The 15,374-nt window shown below is 37.6% G+C and overlaps 1 protein-coding gene across 2 annotated transcripts in view; it reads right to left on the reverse strand.

Moving 5' to 3' along the window:
* Positions 1–1,556: 1,556 nt before the first annotated feature.
* The window catches only part of LOC126284682 (cellular tumor antigen p53-like), an 81,271-nt gene continuing 67,453 nt past the window's right edge, over positions 1,557–15,374 (reverse strand). For both annotated transcript variants that reach the window (XM_049983802.1, XM_049983803.1), the window contains 2 exons: positions 2,767–2,904; positions 1,557–1,720 (listed from right to left, as the gene is read on the reverse strand). In XM_049983802.1, coding sequence (XP_049839759.1) covers positions 1,667–1,720; positions 2,767–2,904 — 192 coding nt within the window. In that variant the 3' untranslated portion in view covers positions 1,557–1,666. The remainder of the gene's footprint in view (positions 1,721–2,766; positions 2,905–15,374) is intronic.

Below are 15,374 nucleotides of genomic sequence, written 5' to 3' on the forward strand. Positions count from 1 at the left end.
TGGATCAGGATGGATTGTAATATGATGACAAAAATGCATGACTCGCACTTTTGCAGGAGAGGGTTTGAAAACATGGGAAAGTGTTTAAGTAGTGTCCTGTCACATGACGACTTAGATCTGGCATTCAACCCTCGAATCATGTCTTCTGACTGGTTTCATGTGAGCTACAACGAATTCCTCTGCTGTGCCATCCTCTTCAACTCAGAGTAGCACTTGCAGCCAATGTCCTCAATTATTTGCTGGAAGTATTCCAGTCTCTGTCTTCCTCTACAGTTGTTACTCTCTACAGCTCCCTCTAGTACCATGGGAGTTTTCCATGTCTTACTATCCTGTCCCTTTCTCTTGTCTGTACTTTCCATACATTCCCTTCCTTGCCGGCCCCCTGAGGGGAACCTGCTCACTGCATATCTTATCAGTCCACCTAATTTTCAATATTTCTCAGGGGGAACTGGGTTCGGTCGCGGCCAATTTAAATACCCTCCGCCTGCGGTGCGCTCCCTCCGCCGTCCGCGCCCCACGCCACGGCGGTAGCGCGGTGGAACAGATTGCGACGGCGTCTGAGATGACGTTGGTGTGATGGCTCTGTCCACTGTGGTCGTCACAACTATGCGTTTGCTCGATTTACTCTTGATTAACCCAATCGCTGGTTCCCAAGCCTTGCTAAGATTATAGCCACAGTCACAGTTTATGAGGTCGTCATTGGTGCGAATATCGATGGCCTCTCTAACAATGCTGTCCCAGTATCTCGACGTCTGTACCAGAATCCTCGTGCGGTCATACTCCATAGCGTGATTTTCCGACAAACAATGTTCAGCGACCGCCGACTTGCTCGGATACATCAGTCGAGTGTGCCTCTGGTGTTCACGGCATCAATCCTCGACAGTACGCATTGTCTGACCAATATACGACTTGCCACATTGACATGGAATCTGGTACACGCCGGCCTCCCTAAACCGAGGTCATCTTTGGCACTCCCCACCAGTGCACGAGTTTTATTCGGAGGACAAAACACAGTTCCGACCCGGTGTTTCTTCAGAATGCGGGCGATTTTCCCCAAGAGTGCGCCTGTGTATGGAATAAATGCAGTGCCTACCTCCTCCCTCGTGACTTCATCCATCTCAACAGGTTGTGATGCAGTGGTTGGGCAGAGAGCACGTTGGATCTGCCACTCTGAGCACCCATTTTTTCCTTGCAGTGGTTACACAGCGGTGAAGTGACATGCACATGATAGACTAGAGGGTAAAGCTGCAACAAACCAGTCTCTGGACTAAAGGCAACTATGACAATGACTGCATCGCTAGTGTAATTGTTAGAAAGTCATCATTGAATTTAAACACAATTTGAGTGAATGCATATGGGAGGGGATAAAGAGAGTGGGATGGATGTGGAACTAGTATTTCCGCTAAATCGACGTCCAAGAAAGAATGTGTTTTCATAGTTCCTAGTTGTTTTGTTTGGTAGCACAATATTTTACACAACTATCTAATATCATCCCCATTACTTTTGTAATGTTTGTATACATCAGCATGTTAAAAAAAGATTTATTTTCAAAAAAGTAAAAAATCAAATTTATTTCACTCAAAATAATGAAAATAGTTCGGGAAATAAGGAATGCTATCTTACAAATACCCATCAAATGTGAACAAAAATGTACTGAATAAATGAGCTATTCTTGAAATACACTAAATGCAGTTCCTCGCAACAGTTCTTCTCCAGGGGTCTGTGAACAAACAAATAAAAATGAATTACTTCATTAAGAAATATAATCATATACTCCATACTCTTCGAAAACAAGTATTTTTGAAACTAAATACTAAATAAGCCTAATTTCTAGGCTAGTTCACTGAATGCTACAGCCATTCATATTTTAGTGATCTGTACCACAATACAGGGTACACTTGGTTTTTAAACTATGAAAATTTAACAAAAAGGCCACTCTTCTATATCACAATGGAGTTGTAAATGATAAGTACATTATGATATGGAAATACACTTAAGCAAAACCAACAAAACAACAGATGACTCCTTTGGCAGATAAAGAAATCAATTTTAGTATCAGAATACGATATGACACAAGTATCTCTTGGTATAGAAGTGATATCACTGACTAACTGGTCAAAACTTGTTTTTTATGGCAATGTCTGAATGTTAAAACTGTGTGTTACACTGATACTCAAAACTCAGAAACTTGCCTTTCATCTTGTCTTACGTAATTAACACAATAGAGTAAAATAATTCTATACCACACATTTATGCTTTACAGTATTATATGACCATAGCTATCTGCACGGGGGTGGGGGGGTGGAGGGAGTGGAGTGGGGGGGTGGAAAGGGAGGGAGGCAATAAGATGGGGCACTTGCTGCCCTCCTCCAGAAACTGGAGTACGGAGTTTTTATTCATTATTCATATACGGAGTGGATAAGCTTCAATTCTTGGGACATAATAAGTTTTTGATGTCACCAATGAAGGTTAGTTCTTCTCACTTGTCATGTCTTGAAACAGACCAATTCATGGGAAAAAAAGGGCAATTTTTGGTCTTGCCCCCCCCCCCCCCCCCCCCTCTTCTGGAAAAATTTCTGTGGACACTAATGCGTATGACCAATCATTTTAAAAGCTTATTTAAAAATAAAGATTGTTTCCTAACGGAACACAAATTTCCAAAATAAGATAATGTTTATGCTGTTTTGTCCAAAACAGATGGCAATCAGCCACAAGTATGATTACTGTATTCAAGTTATAATCCTTATAAAGTCATATATTACCTACCTCAATAATACGTTCATACAGTGCAAGTAACGATTTATCTTGATCATTAAGCTGTCTTTGCTCCTTACCAACATCCCTGTATATCAAATCCTGAGCAAATTTTGCCAATTCTTTTACATGGCAAGCCTTCACAGGTATCTGTAGAAGAAAATACGGAACATAAGAATAAACAAAACTTAGAGCACACACAGTACTGGAGAATCAAAATGTTCTGAAGGAAGTCCATTTCAGGCTTCGCAAGTCATATCTTGGAATACCACAATTTTGCGTAAATTGAATAATGTGCTCATATCAACTGTTCTTACACATCAAGCACGAAATGTCACACTCATACGACATTTTTTCATAGATCTCATGCTATTGGCAACGAGATCATTACGGTATATACTCTTGTCCAGCCAGGAATGTAAGTAACTGCTGATCTGTTGCAAGGTATAACACAGTTCAAGATTTGAAGATCTTAATTTTTATAAATCCAATGTTTTATCAGAGTTTCATCTTGCAATATAATGAAGAATCTCATGTAGACCAATTCAGACATGAATGCTGTATTAATTAAAGAATTATGTGACCATATCAGACGGGAAAGGCTTCTAATAGTAATGAAAGCAAGAGTATTAAAATAGTTTTGAGACCTCACCTGCAGGTCCACTTTCTTAGGAAAATGCTAGTGACATAACACTGCCTTCTGTGAAACATGCTGTGACAACTTCTGGAACAGGTGAGAGTTGTTCAGAGCTTCCATTCACACAATCACATAACCACAACCAGTGCATTACGTTTCTTCCATTACAGGCAACAGCTACTAACTTATTCTACTGCCTACTTCTTAATCTCATGATTAATACAACAGCAAACCTTTCACTTCAAGTATTATTCCCAATGTTAATTAAAGACAAAGAGCTGATGAGAGATATAGTGAGGGTTTACAGCCTTGCAACACTTTGTGAAATAGCCTCAATGATCCAGTTTTCATTTAAGCAGGAAAGTGATCACTGATTACATTGAGTTTCCTGCTTACGATGTACCATAACTTCTGTTTAACGACTTACTGGAAGACTAAACACTGGTGAACCTCTGGGCACTACTGTGGAAGGTGTAAATGGATATTCTGACAGGCTACCTGGTCATTAACATCAGATGATGTAGGAGATGACAGGCAGATGCCCTATACAAAAATATAATGAAGTTTCTTTGACATGATATTAATGTAGTACCTCAGGGTCTCAGTTTCCATGAAACTAGATTGCAAAATATTAAGTGATCAAGACAATGGGGCAGAAAACCACAAGAACTAGCAACACAACTTATCGAGTTGGTTAGTGGCATAATGACTTAACAGTCTTTGTAATATCCATTAATATAAACAGTGGTGGCTGCTGTCTAAGAGTACAAGTGCACGCGAACACCCTAACTTTCAACACCTTGCTGATTTATTGGTTACTTGTCTTTGAATGCTATTAAATGTAACATAGATGCTGCAATCTAAATGATACCCTCTTACATCTACTGTGCTACTGTTCTTCTAGACTCTGTGAAACTTGGCATCAGGGTCATGAACACACCTTCAGTTGTGCACATTTTGAGGAGCTTTTGTGCATGCGCAAGTCACGTGACATAATTGCGTTATGGGCCGAATACATACAGATTTGATAAACAATGTGCATGGTTCATGATGTGCACAGCTCAACTAGAAGTTTACATCAGTGCCACCAGGTGGTAGCACACAGCGGCAGACTCTTACCTCTGCTCGCTCAGCATAAATCTTGCTGGATGATAGCACACAGCTCACATATGCTAATTCACTCACTATATACTGCAGTAAAATTAAATTGGATATCAGTATATGTTAAAGCTGTACTGGGAGTAAACCTATTTTGTGGGATCCTGGATGAGCTATAGTATATTAAGTTATCAGTTTTGTTATACAGTAACCCATCTGAGGCATTGAGAATCATAACAGCATTAAGCACATCACTGCCAAATGTTAGATTGTAGCATTTACTCACACATCTGAAATCCGTTGATCTTATGACGAGTCAGGTTTATTTGTCCTGTAGGCCCACCCTGTATATATGAGAACTCACGAAAAGCTGTATCACTGGTTTATCTGATATCCACTTAAATGTGGGATCGACAGTAGTGTGCTTTAGGCTCTTACGGATCTCAGCACCTCATTTGCATTCTAGTCGTGTCACCATGTTGTTAGACATTACTACTTGCGTTTAATTATTTCCACGAATGGCAGTTTGTGTTTGGAGTTGGTTGTTTACTGTGTGGGAATCGGCTTTTGTGTGCAGGTAAATATGAGCTATGTTGAATCTGTTTTAGATACTAACACAAAAGTAAAGCTGTGGGGATGGGTACTGCATCATGCTTGGGTAGCTCAATCAATAGAGTACTTTCCCACAAAAGGCAAAGGTCCCGAGTTCGAGTCCAGGTCTGGCACACTGCTTTAATATGTCAGGAAATTTCATATCAGCACAAACCCCATTGCACAGTGAAAAATCTCATTCTAGGAATAGAAAAGTAAATTACCAGGGAAAGTTAGCTGCAAAGGAACTAGGGCCTCTGAGAACAGATCCTTTGATTGAGAGAGTGACAAAATCAAATAAATGTGACTACAAGTGAATATTTAACAAGGAAGTGTACAGTCAACACAAGTTGTTGTGTGGGTGCAGCATAAGAAATCTGATTTTCAGCCCGGAAGTAAATTTGTGAACTAATACATACGTTAGGGAACTTAAACATTTATCCGAAAAAATGGAAAAGAATGAAAACTCCCACTTGCACAAAAATGCAAAATGGGGAGCTGTAAAAGCTTACACTTTCTTTATTATTGCCCTAAACTGTACTTAATTGTGTACACAACAACAAAGTTCCACAAAAACAATTCTTTCTTTTGTCAGAGAAGTTATGCATTTTATTATTATTACTGCTGCTATTAATATTGGCAGCGGCTGTAGTTGTATAAACTTGTTCATAAGCACAACTGTTGTACAGGACATGCGATTGGATTAGATTAGATTCAGTTTTTGTTCCATAGACCCAAAAAAAAATGAGATTATTCTCGTAAGTGTGAAACATGTCAGAAAGTATAACATAAAACTTTTGTATATAATACTTACTACCCCGATCATTTGTCAGGAAATTGTCAAAAATAGGTGAATACAATGTGATAAACTGGAACAGCTAATATTTACAGAATTAACACACGGTCAGAATGGAACATTGTTATGCAGTATTAACAAATTTGTCATACACAAAATACCTTATCTTGACTGTTGTGACCAAATTCTGTCAAAACTGAAATCTAACATATATTTTTACTTATGCTGGCTTAACCGTCTCTGTTAAGATATCCATCTATAGAGTAAAAGGAGATGCATATCAAAATGTCTTTCAAACTCTGTTTAAACAGTGCTTCATCTGAAACCAAGTTTTTAGTGGTTGCTAGCAATTTATTGAAAATGTTTGTTGCTGAATATTGGATCCCTTTTTGGAGCAAGGTAAGTGATTTTAGGTCTTTATGTAGATTGCTCTTATTCCTAGTATTGATACTATGTATTAGGCTATTGGTTGGAAATAGAGATGTATTACTTGCAACGAATTTCATTAAGGAATAAATATACTGAGACGCAATGGTTAGAATACAAAGCTCTTTGAACAGGTTTCTACATGATGTTCTTGAATTTACACCACAAATCATTCTTATCACACACTTTTGCACCCTAAAAACTTTTGCTCGGTTAGATGAGTTGCCCTAGAGTATGATCCCATATGACATAATAGAGTGAAAGTAAGCAAAGTATGCAAGTTTTTTATATTTATATCTCCTACATCTGATATCATTCTCACTGCAAATACAGGCTTGTTTAGGTGCTTAAGTAATTCTGCGGTATGCCCTTCCCAACTGAATTTATTATCGAGTTGTAATCCCAGAAATTTAACACTGTCAACCTCTTCAATCTGCATTTCTTCATATGTTATACACATGCTGGAAGGAAATCTCTTACAGGTTCTGAACTGCATATAGTGGGTCTTTTCAAAGTTTAATGGCAGTGAATTAGCTTTAAACCACTTGTTAATGTCAGTGAAAATTTAGTTAGCAGCTATTTTTAAATCTGTACTTGACTTGCTACTTATTTCAATGTTTGTATCATCTGCAAACAAAACATACTTAGCATCTGGCAATGTAACAGATGAGAGACATTAATGCACTCAAGAAAATGCAATGGACCCAAGATGGAACCTTGAGGAACACCACATGTAATTAATTCCCAGTCAGATGAAGACTAACTGCTTACTGCACAGATATTTCGCAACAACACCCTTTGTTTCCTGTTAGATAAGACCCAAACCATTTCGCAGCATTACCGGTGACACCATAATACTCTAATTTACTTACGAGAATGCTGTGGTTCACACAGTCAAAAGCTTTTCACAAGTCACATAAAATGCCAGTAGCCTATAATTTATTATCTAATGAATTAAGTACATTCTCACTGTAAGTGTAAATAGCTTTCTCTATATCAGAAACTTTAAGAAATCCAAACTGTGACTTGGACAATATATTATTTGCAGTCAGATGCTTAAGGAGATGCTTGAACACAACCTTTTCAAATATTTTTGAGAAAGCTAGCAAAAGTGAAATTGGTCGATAGTTTGGTGGTATCTCTTTAGGTCCTCCCTGTAAAGAGGCTTAAATTCAGAATATTTTAGCCAATCTGGAAATATTCCACTGATAAGAGACTGATTACACAAATAACTTAAGATAGAACTGAACTTGCATGAGCACTCTTTGATTAACTTCGTTGATATGTTATCAAACCCACTGGAATACTTAGATGTTAAGGATTTTATGATGGATGCTACTTCTTTGGGAGACGTAAGTGTCATTTTCATTTCACTGAAGTTACTTTTAAAGTCTAATCTCAGATACTCCATTGCACTGTTCACCGAACCTGATAACCTCAAGCTGTCAGTAACAGAAATGAAGCACTTGTTTAAGAGGTTAGCAACACTGCATACACTGGTTACCAAAGTCCCATTTATTTTTAGAGCGTTATCTGTTACTCTTACTTTTTGCCCCCCCCCCCCCCCCCCCCCCACCCCCCGTTTCTATCTTCACTATATCCTACACAGTTTTTATTTTGTTGCCTGGTGTAAATATCTTTTTCTCATAATAAAGCTGCTACAATTTCTGGATTACTTGCTTCAATATTTTGCTGTATTCTTTGTAATGCATTACAATTTTAACATCAGAGCTGTTTATAGACAGTAGACAGTAGCTGAGAGTGTAAAATTCTTGGGATTACAACTTGATAATAAATTCAGTTGGGAGCAACATACTAACGAACTGCTGAAGCACCTACACAAGTCTGTGTTTGCAATGTGAATGATGTCAGACATAGGAGATATAAATATAAAAAAACTGGCATATTTTGCTTATTTTCACTCCATTATGTCATATGGTATCATATTTTGGGGTAACTCCACAAACAGAGAAAAAAATTTTAGAGTAAAGAAACGTATAATAAGAGTAACGGGTAGTGTAAATCCAAGAAAATCATGTCAAAACCTATTCAAAGAATTGGGCATATTAGCCACAGCTTCTCAGTATATTTATTCCTTAATGAAGTTTGTTGTAAATAATACATCTCTTTTTCCAATCAATTGCTTAGTACACAGTATCAATACTAGGAATAAGAACAATATACATAAAGATTTAAAATCACTTTCTCTTGCCCATAAAGGAGTCCAGTATTCAGCAATGCATATTTTCAATAAGTTACCAGCAACCATTAAGAGAACCATTCTGAGATTCTGGAACCATTAAGAGTTTAGTTTCAGACAAGGCACAATTTAAATAATTTTTGGTGGCCAACTCCTTCTGTTCCATCCACGAGTTTCTCAACAAGTGCAGTAGACCATTTTAATGAAAATTTATTATACTTTAATTTTTGACAATACTTGGTTGTAACAGCCAAGTAACTACCTACTGTGTGAATGATGGATGTATGGAAAACAGATGTAAGTCTTATGTCTGTAAATAGTGGAAGTTTAATTTTCAGCCTTGCACATAATCTGACTGTTCTTAACTGAGGATCACTGAAATGAATAATTTACTTTAATTTTTGACAATACTTGGTTGCAATAGCCAAGAAACTAGCAAATGTCTGAATGATGGATTTAATGAAAGCAGATGTAAGTATTAAACCTGTAAATATTAGAAGTTTAAATTTAATTCATGTACATAATTTTACTGTTTATTGACTGAGGATCATTAAAATTAATGAAACTCAAGTTTTTTTAATTACATTTTTGTAATGTATTTATCTGACATGTTCCACACCCAGGATGATTCCCTCTTTTATGGGTCTATGGAATGAATAATTAATCTAATGTAATCTAATGATACAGTCTCCTTTTTGTCCCACATGACATATTTATTCCTTGTGTAATCCACGGTTTATTTTTTGACTTCTGGGCGATTTGAATATCCTTTAGGGGAAAACAATCTTCAAAAGTGGGGGTAACTTTATTAATGACTGCTTTGTATTTTCCATTACAGTCAGAATTATGTCTTTTAACAATTTCCAGAATTTCTCAATGTTTGACTTTTTATTACTGTCCTGTGCTCAGATTTAATAAAATTTTTATCCTGATAAGTTTCAACATTTAAAACAAGATGCTGCATGTCATGATGACATAGCCCATTTACTATTGCTTTTGTGATATGACTTTTTCCCATTATTTGCCTACAAAGATATTATCTATAGCAGTTTCAGAGCATTTACATATCCTAGTAGTAAAGTTAACAGTACGAACTAAATTGAATGATAATGTTACTGACTGCAATAACTGTTCATTGACAGAGCTTTCCAATAAATCCACATAAAAATCACCAGCAACCATTTCCCTATTTATTATTATTATTATTATTTTTTTTTACCGTGAGATTGGACACACTCAAATTTATCTGAATCTAAAAATCTGTGAACACCCAGAATGTATACTCATGAGCTGGCACTGAATATACACACATGGCTACCTCACCAAGACTGCCAACCAACAGTTTATTTACTGCAACAGGGACACAACTAAAAATTTAATCAATGACGGGCCTCTGTTGTTTCTCTTGGTAAGAGGACTGCATCCATAGCCTTTATGTTATTATTTAATGTAGTTATTCCATTTATGACTGTTGAAAATATTCATTTTAAGGTTGAAATTTCAACAGTTTGTCATTTTCAACCACAGTAGAATTTTAATGCCCCCTCAACACTGTTAAGTCATGACATCCTGGAAAACAGTTTCGAGCATGCTGAATGCAAATAAGTATGGCGGTATAAGTATAACTGCACTTCCACAAACCATGTGAGCACGAGCCATATGGCAATCATGAAAACAGCATTCCATCAACATAAAAAAAACTTCATCTACAATATACACAAAAATAAGAGTCACCCAAGTAGTGTTGTGGTTGGAACAACAGTTTGAACAGTGCAAATGGTTACATGACATTCAGATCAGTTGACTATCACATTTTTTTCCACTCTAGGTCTGTACGGCCCACACTAAAGGAGACAGTGAAAACTGATCCAGTCTTTTTTTTTAAGGGCAAGATATCTTAGTTAATCCTTGTTATTATGTTAACGGACAACACCACTGAAAAGAAAAGGACCGCAATGGAATGTTTTAACTCTACAGAGCCTTCCCAGACACAATTAATGTTTAATCAGATGCTAATCTTCACTCCTTTACATCCCCTCAAACCCACTTCAAACAACCCAGCAGTAAAAACTAAAAATATAAAAAAAAAATCTAAAAAATAGACCAGGCCCAAGCAGCCACATAAGTAGCAGCCAGGTGTAGGTGTGTGTGTGTGTGTGTGTGTGTGTGTGTGTGTGTGTGTGTTTGTTTGTTTGTTCTCATTCTGTGTGAGGACTTCTTTGAAAGTTAAAAGTTTAGTAGTCTTTGCACTGCATCTGTCTGCAAAGCAATTCCTTCTTAATGTGGTGAGTAGCAAACTATCCTTTTCACATTGTTGGTATTCCATACCAGACTTTCCATTTTCAAAAATACATCTAATAGATATGTATCTGCAAATATTCTGTAGACAAAAGTCAAAGTAATTTGTTGTAATAAACATTCCATTCAACCTTGACTATTTAAAAAGGTTATGTTTTAGGATTTGCACTAGTGTCGTTTCAATAGTATCTAGAGCACTGAAAATCTTCAGTAATGTCGTTCACTAACGGAATCTACCACCATAATGAATGCAAACCAGCAAGTGCACATGGCTTACCTCCATAGACATTTCAAGTACTTCAAACACCAGGTTGACACAGTAAATCTCAAATGTTCAGATTATCTCAGATAAAGCTGGAGTACACAAATCATGTGTTTATAAAAGGTGGCAACTACCTACTGAGCAACATTTGGTTGTAAATGATCACCTCTGAGTATCCGATAACATGAAATAATTACAGTTCTCCAAGGACATAATCAATTATTATTCAAAATTCATTATCCACAGTGTGATATTGTTGCATCCACTTGGCCAGTTAAATATGAGGAGTGTTCAGTAAGTAATGCTGCACTTTTTTTTCTCTCCCCTTCTGAAAGCAGGTTGGTTGTATTTATGATTCCAATACACAGTATTATTCACCGCCCTTTTAGCTAGAAATGCCTATTTTTCAACATAAACTCCACTCAATGTGACAGTTTTATGCGACCTAATGGGAAGGTATGTATACTAGCATTGTACCATTATACTAGTCGAAATCAGAGCCAAAGTCTTGGTGCATCATTAACCTCCCCAACATCCATATTCTGCTTCCCAAAGAGTGCACTTTCATTGGGTCAAAAAGATGGAAGCTGGGAGGTGCAATATCCAGGCGTAGAACTGATGAGTGAGAACAGTCCAATGAAATTTTGTGGGCTCCTCTTGGGTACACAGATTTGAGTGAGACCTTGCAGTGTCATGGAGAAGAAGAAATTAATTTTCATATTTTTGGCAGTGAAAACACTGAAGTCCCCAACATTTCTGGTCATTGTTGTATGTGCCACAGCTGGCATCAGACAGGTTAGCATAGCCTTGATGTGACGATGATAGATACCTAACCCAATGACTCACTGTGCTTTCGTTCACTGCCACGTCTCCGAAGGCATTCTGCAAGCACCTATAAGTATCTGTGATGCTCTGGTTTCTACAAAAAACTCAATGACAGCTCTCTGCTTAGAATGCACCTCCATTACAGATGCCATTTTGAAGGGAACATACAGTGCCACCACCTACTGGAACTTCATTAACCCGTGGGGACTGAAGTGGGAACATTACAAAACATCTCACAAGTGCCGGCCGGTGTGGCCGAGCGGTTCTGGGCGCTTCAGTCTGGAACCGTGCGACCGCTGCGGTCGCAGGTTCGAATCCTGCCTCGGGCTTGGATGTGTGTGATGTCCTTAGGTTAGTTAGGTTTAAGTAGTTCTAAGTTATAGGGGGCTGATGACCTCCGATGTTAATTCCCATAGTACTCAGAGCCATTTTTTTGTCTCACAAGTAACTCCACATTTTTTTCAGCTGAAATTGCATGTAAAAGACTGTATTGCATTGCTTATTCAATGCCCTTTATAAAAATAGACTTCATTTCAAATAGTCTATGCATGAGATAAAGTATGGCATACCAAATTTGTCTATTTTCTGTCCTATTCCATTCACATATTAAGCAAGTATCAAATGATGGTCAATATGCTTCTGCACATGCCCTAATCGCTCTCATGTTATTGTCATGATCCATATTTGAGATAAAGAATGGTGGCAGTGTAATGGCTACAGTCTTCTTCACATAAAGGTTCTCTAAGTATATGCTACAGTATTTCCTAAGAACCATATTGTCTTTCATATGAGGATATCCTTTAAAAGATGCACATTATTGACATGCTCCTGGATAAATGCAAAAATAACTACCACTGTTTTTTTCAGTATCATTTATGCAAACCAAGAATTATTAATTCTTAAATAATGAGGGTGGCATTACCCTCTCAAATTTAAATTGTCAATTAAGCAATATCAAAAAGGTTACCATATTCATTTGGTATCAAATAAAATGCAATAAAAAACAAAGCAAGAATTTACCTGCAACATTATTGGCCATTTCTTGAAGTCTGTGTTTTATGGGTAAAGGAAAAGACCAAATGTTTAGAACTCTTTAAATTTCTGATCTATACTACTGCATAAGAACAAGTTATAATTTAAAATAGTTACCAAAACTCTCAAACAGTTATTGGCCAATTTACTTCAAATTTTTATGTCATACTTTGAAAAATATTCTTGTAGGCATAGGTTACCCATTTTTGTAATATCCAAAATTATACAGACGGTGCTTTACAAAAAAGTCTAATGAAATGTCCTACCAAGCTCTTCATTTTTGTATTTCTAAAAGACAGATATCTGTAGGTTTGATAATAGATGCATTTCTGTTTACACTGTCAGCTGATGGCACTCAACCTTGCTTGTGTATTACCGACAACAATGCAGTGGTTAAAGAAAGGTAAAGGACAAACCAGAGCAAATGTAAACACTGGTCACAGCGGCTAGGTATTACCAAAACAAGCAATGCAAGCAGCCATTGAGTTGTCAAGAATGAGTAATTCATTTTACATAAACAATGAATTAAGTACAACCAGGTGTTTTCTCTTTTACAACATCATAACCAAGATTGTGGTAGTAAAGAAAAGCTAACATAAAATAAAACGTGTTTCCCTTAGTACATGGTCAACCAATCACCACATAATTTTTTGTGTGTTAATTACAGTCAACAGTTTACTCTTTTCACAACACCACCATAACAAAAACTAAATTCAGATTATTTTCCTTTTCTACAACAGTACCACAAGAAAACACATTACTTTGTTTCCTGCTATACCAATACTACAATAAGAGTTCAAAATGCCCACCACTCAATTCGACACACGCTTCATTACAGCGAACCCAGTTTCATCGCACTTGTTCACACACTTGTACATTTGTCTTTATGGCATTGGCATCACTGAGACTCTTGTGCGTAGGTTCGTCCATACTCTTCGTTTTCTGAGCATAAATAAGTTCCTTCATATGGCCCCAAAAGTAAAAATCACTGGGTTTAAATCAGGGCTGCATGCTGCCCATTGACATGGACCAAAACATCCTATCCACTGTCCTGGAAATCTTCGCACTCTGTGACCAAAGTGGCGAAATGGGGCATTTTCTAAGAAAGCTGGTAGCAATATTTCCTCGAGAAAGATTTGGTAATTGTTACCAATCAATCATGCAGATAAAACATAAGGTCCAATGCTGTAATCATCAATTATACCCACCCATACATTTACGGAAAGGCGACACTGAAAATGTGTTGCTACTACTTCGTGCAGATCATGTACATTCCACGTATGCATGTTATTTAGTTGCAAGTGAAACAAGCTTCATCTGCGATGAGTATTTTGTTTACAAAATCATGCAGTGCATTTTGTAACACAAACTACTCTGAGTATTCTCGTCATGAAGGGGAAGTCTTTCTCTTCCAGTAAGTGTATGTGTTGAATGTGGTAAGGCTGCGTACGCGCCTCTTTCAAAGTGTGATGAACAACAGTGTGCGGTACACCCACTTGGCGTGCAATGCTTCTAGTACTCTAAACAGTATCTTCTTGGATGCGGTGCAGAATTTGCTCCTCAGCTTCCAATAATGTTCTTTGCATTGTGGGCCTCTGCCTTTTGCACAGGGTAGTAAAGAGCCAGTATCTCTCATTCTGTGCAAATTAAATATGTACTCACAGGCAGTATTCTGTTGTGATTTACTTAATAATAAAACAAAAGCATATCAGAACAGACAATATTTTTGTATACAGAATTAAAGATAAGGATAACTACTGTATGAGTAGTTCTTGGGTGTCCAGCTGGATATGATCATTGAGTGCCAACGATATTTTGGCAAATAACCATTTTGCAATCATCAGTTGGTGCTGATGCAATGGTCTGTCTGCTCTCTGACATTAGCAGTTATCCCTCGTGGGTACAGGTTCGTGGCTTGTCTGGTGTTTGGGGAAGCAGAGGCTGTGATAGATGGTGGGGAGGGCCGCAGTATCTCTTTGGTGGCTGTGGCAGAGTGATTTCATGTACACTTGCTCTGTTGCTCCTTGATAGAGCATAGTATTGGTTCCCAGGGCTTACTGAGTTGGTAACCAGCAGACCTGTTGACAAGGTTGTCTGTTATGCAATTTTCTATGGCTTCTCTGAAGTGAAGTCCCAGTAGTTATTCGAGGAGGCCAGTACTTTTGTCTCTTCATAATTCGCTGTGTATCCAGTGTTCATGTAATGTTCTACTGCGGCAGACTGACTTGGTTGGCCTAGGTGAGTGCAGAGTTGGTGTTCTTTGCATCAATCTTTCACCATGCGAACTGTTATCCATCTTTCTCGACAACTACCCTTTCTTGATGTCCTGGTGCAGCACAGGTCAGATGGCTCGCTAGGTCACTGAGAGTACTACAAGACCACAAACATTGACCTGTATCTATCTACATGCTTCCTGCTGCCACCATCAGGTTCAGCTAACCAGAGTGCTTAACAC

The sequence above is a fragment of the Schistocerca gregaria genome, chromosome 8 (genome assembly GCF_023897955.1).
Source record: "Schistocerca gregaria isolate iqSchGreg1 chromosome 8, iqSchGreg1.2, whole genome shotgun sequence".
NCBI classification, from domain to species: domain Eukaryota; kingdom Metazoa; phylum Arthropoda; class Insecta; order Orthoptera; family Acrididae; genus Schistocerca; species Schistocerca gregaria.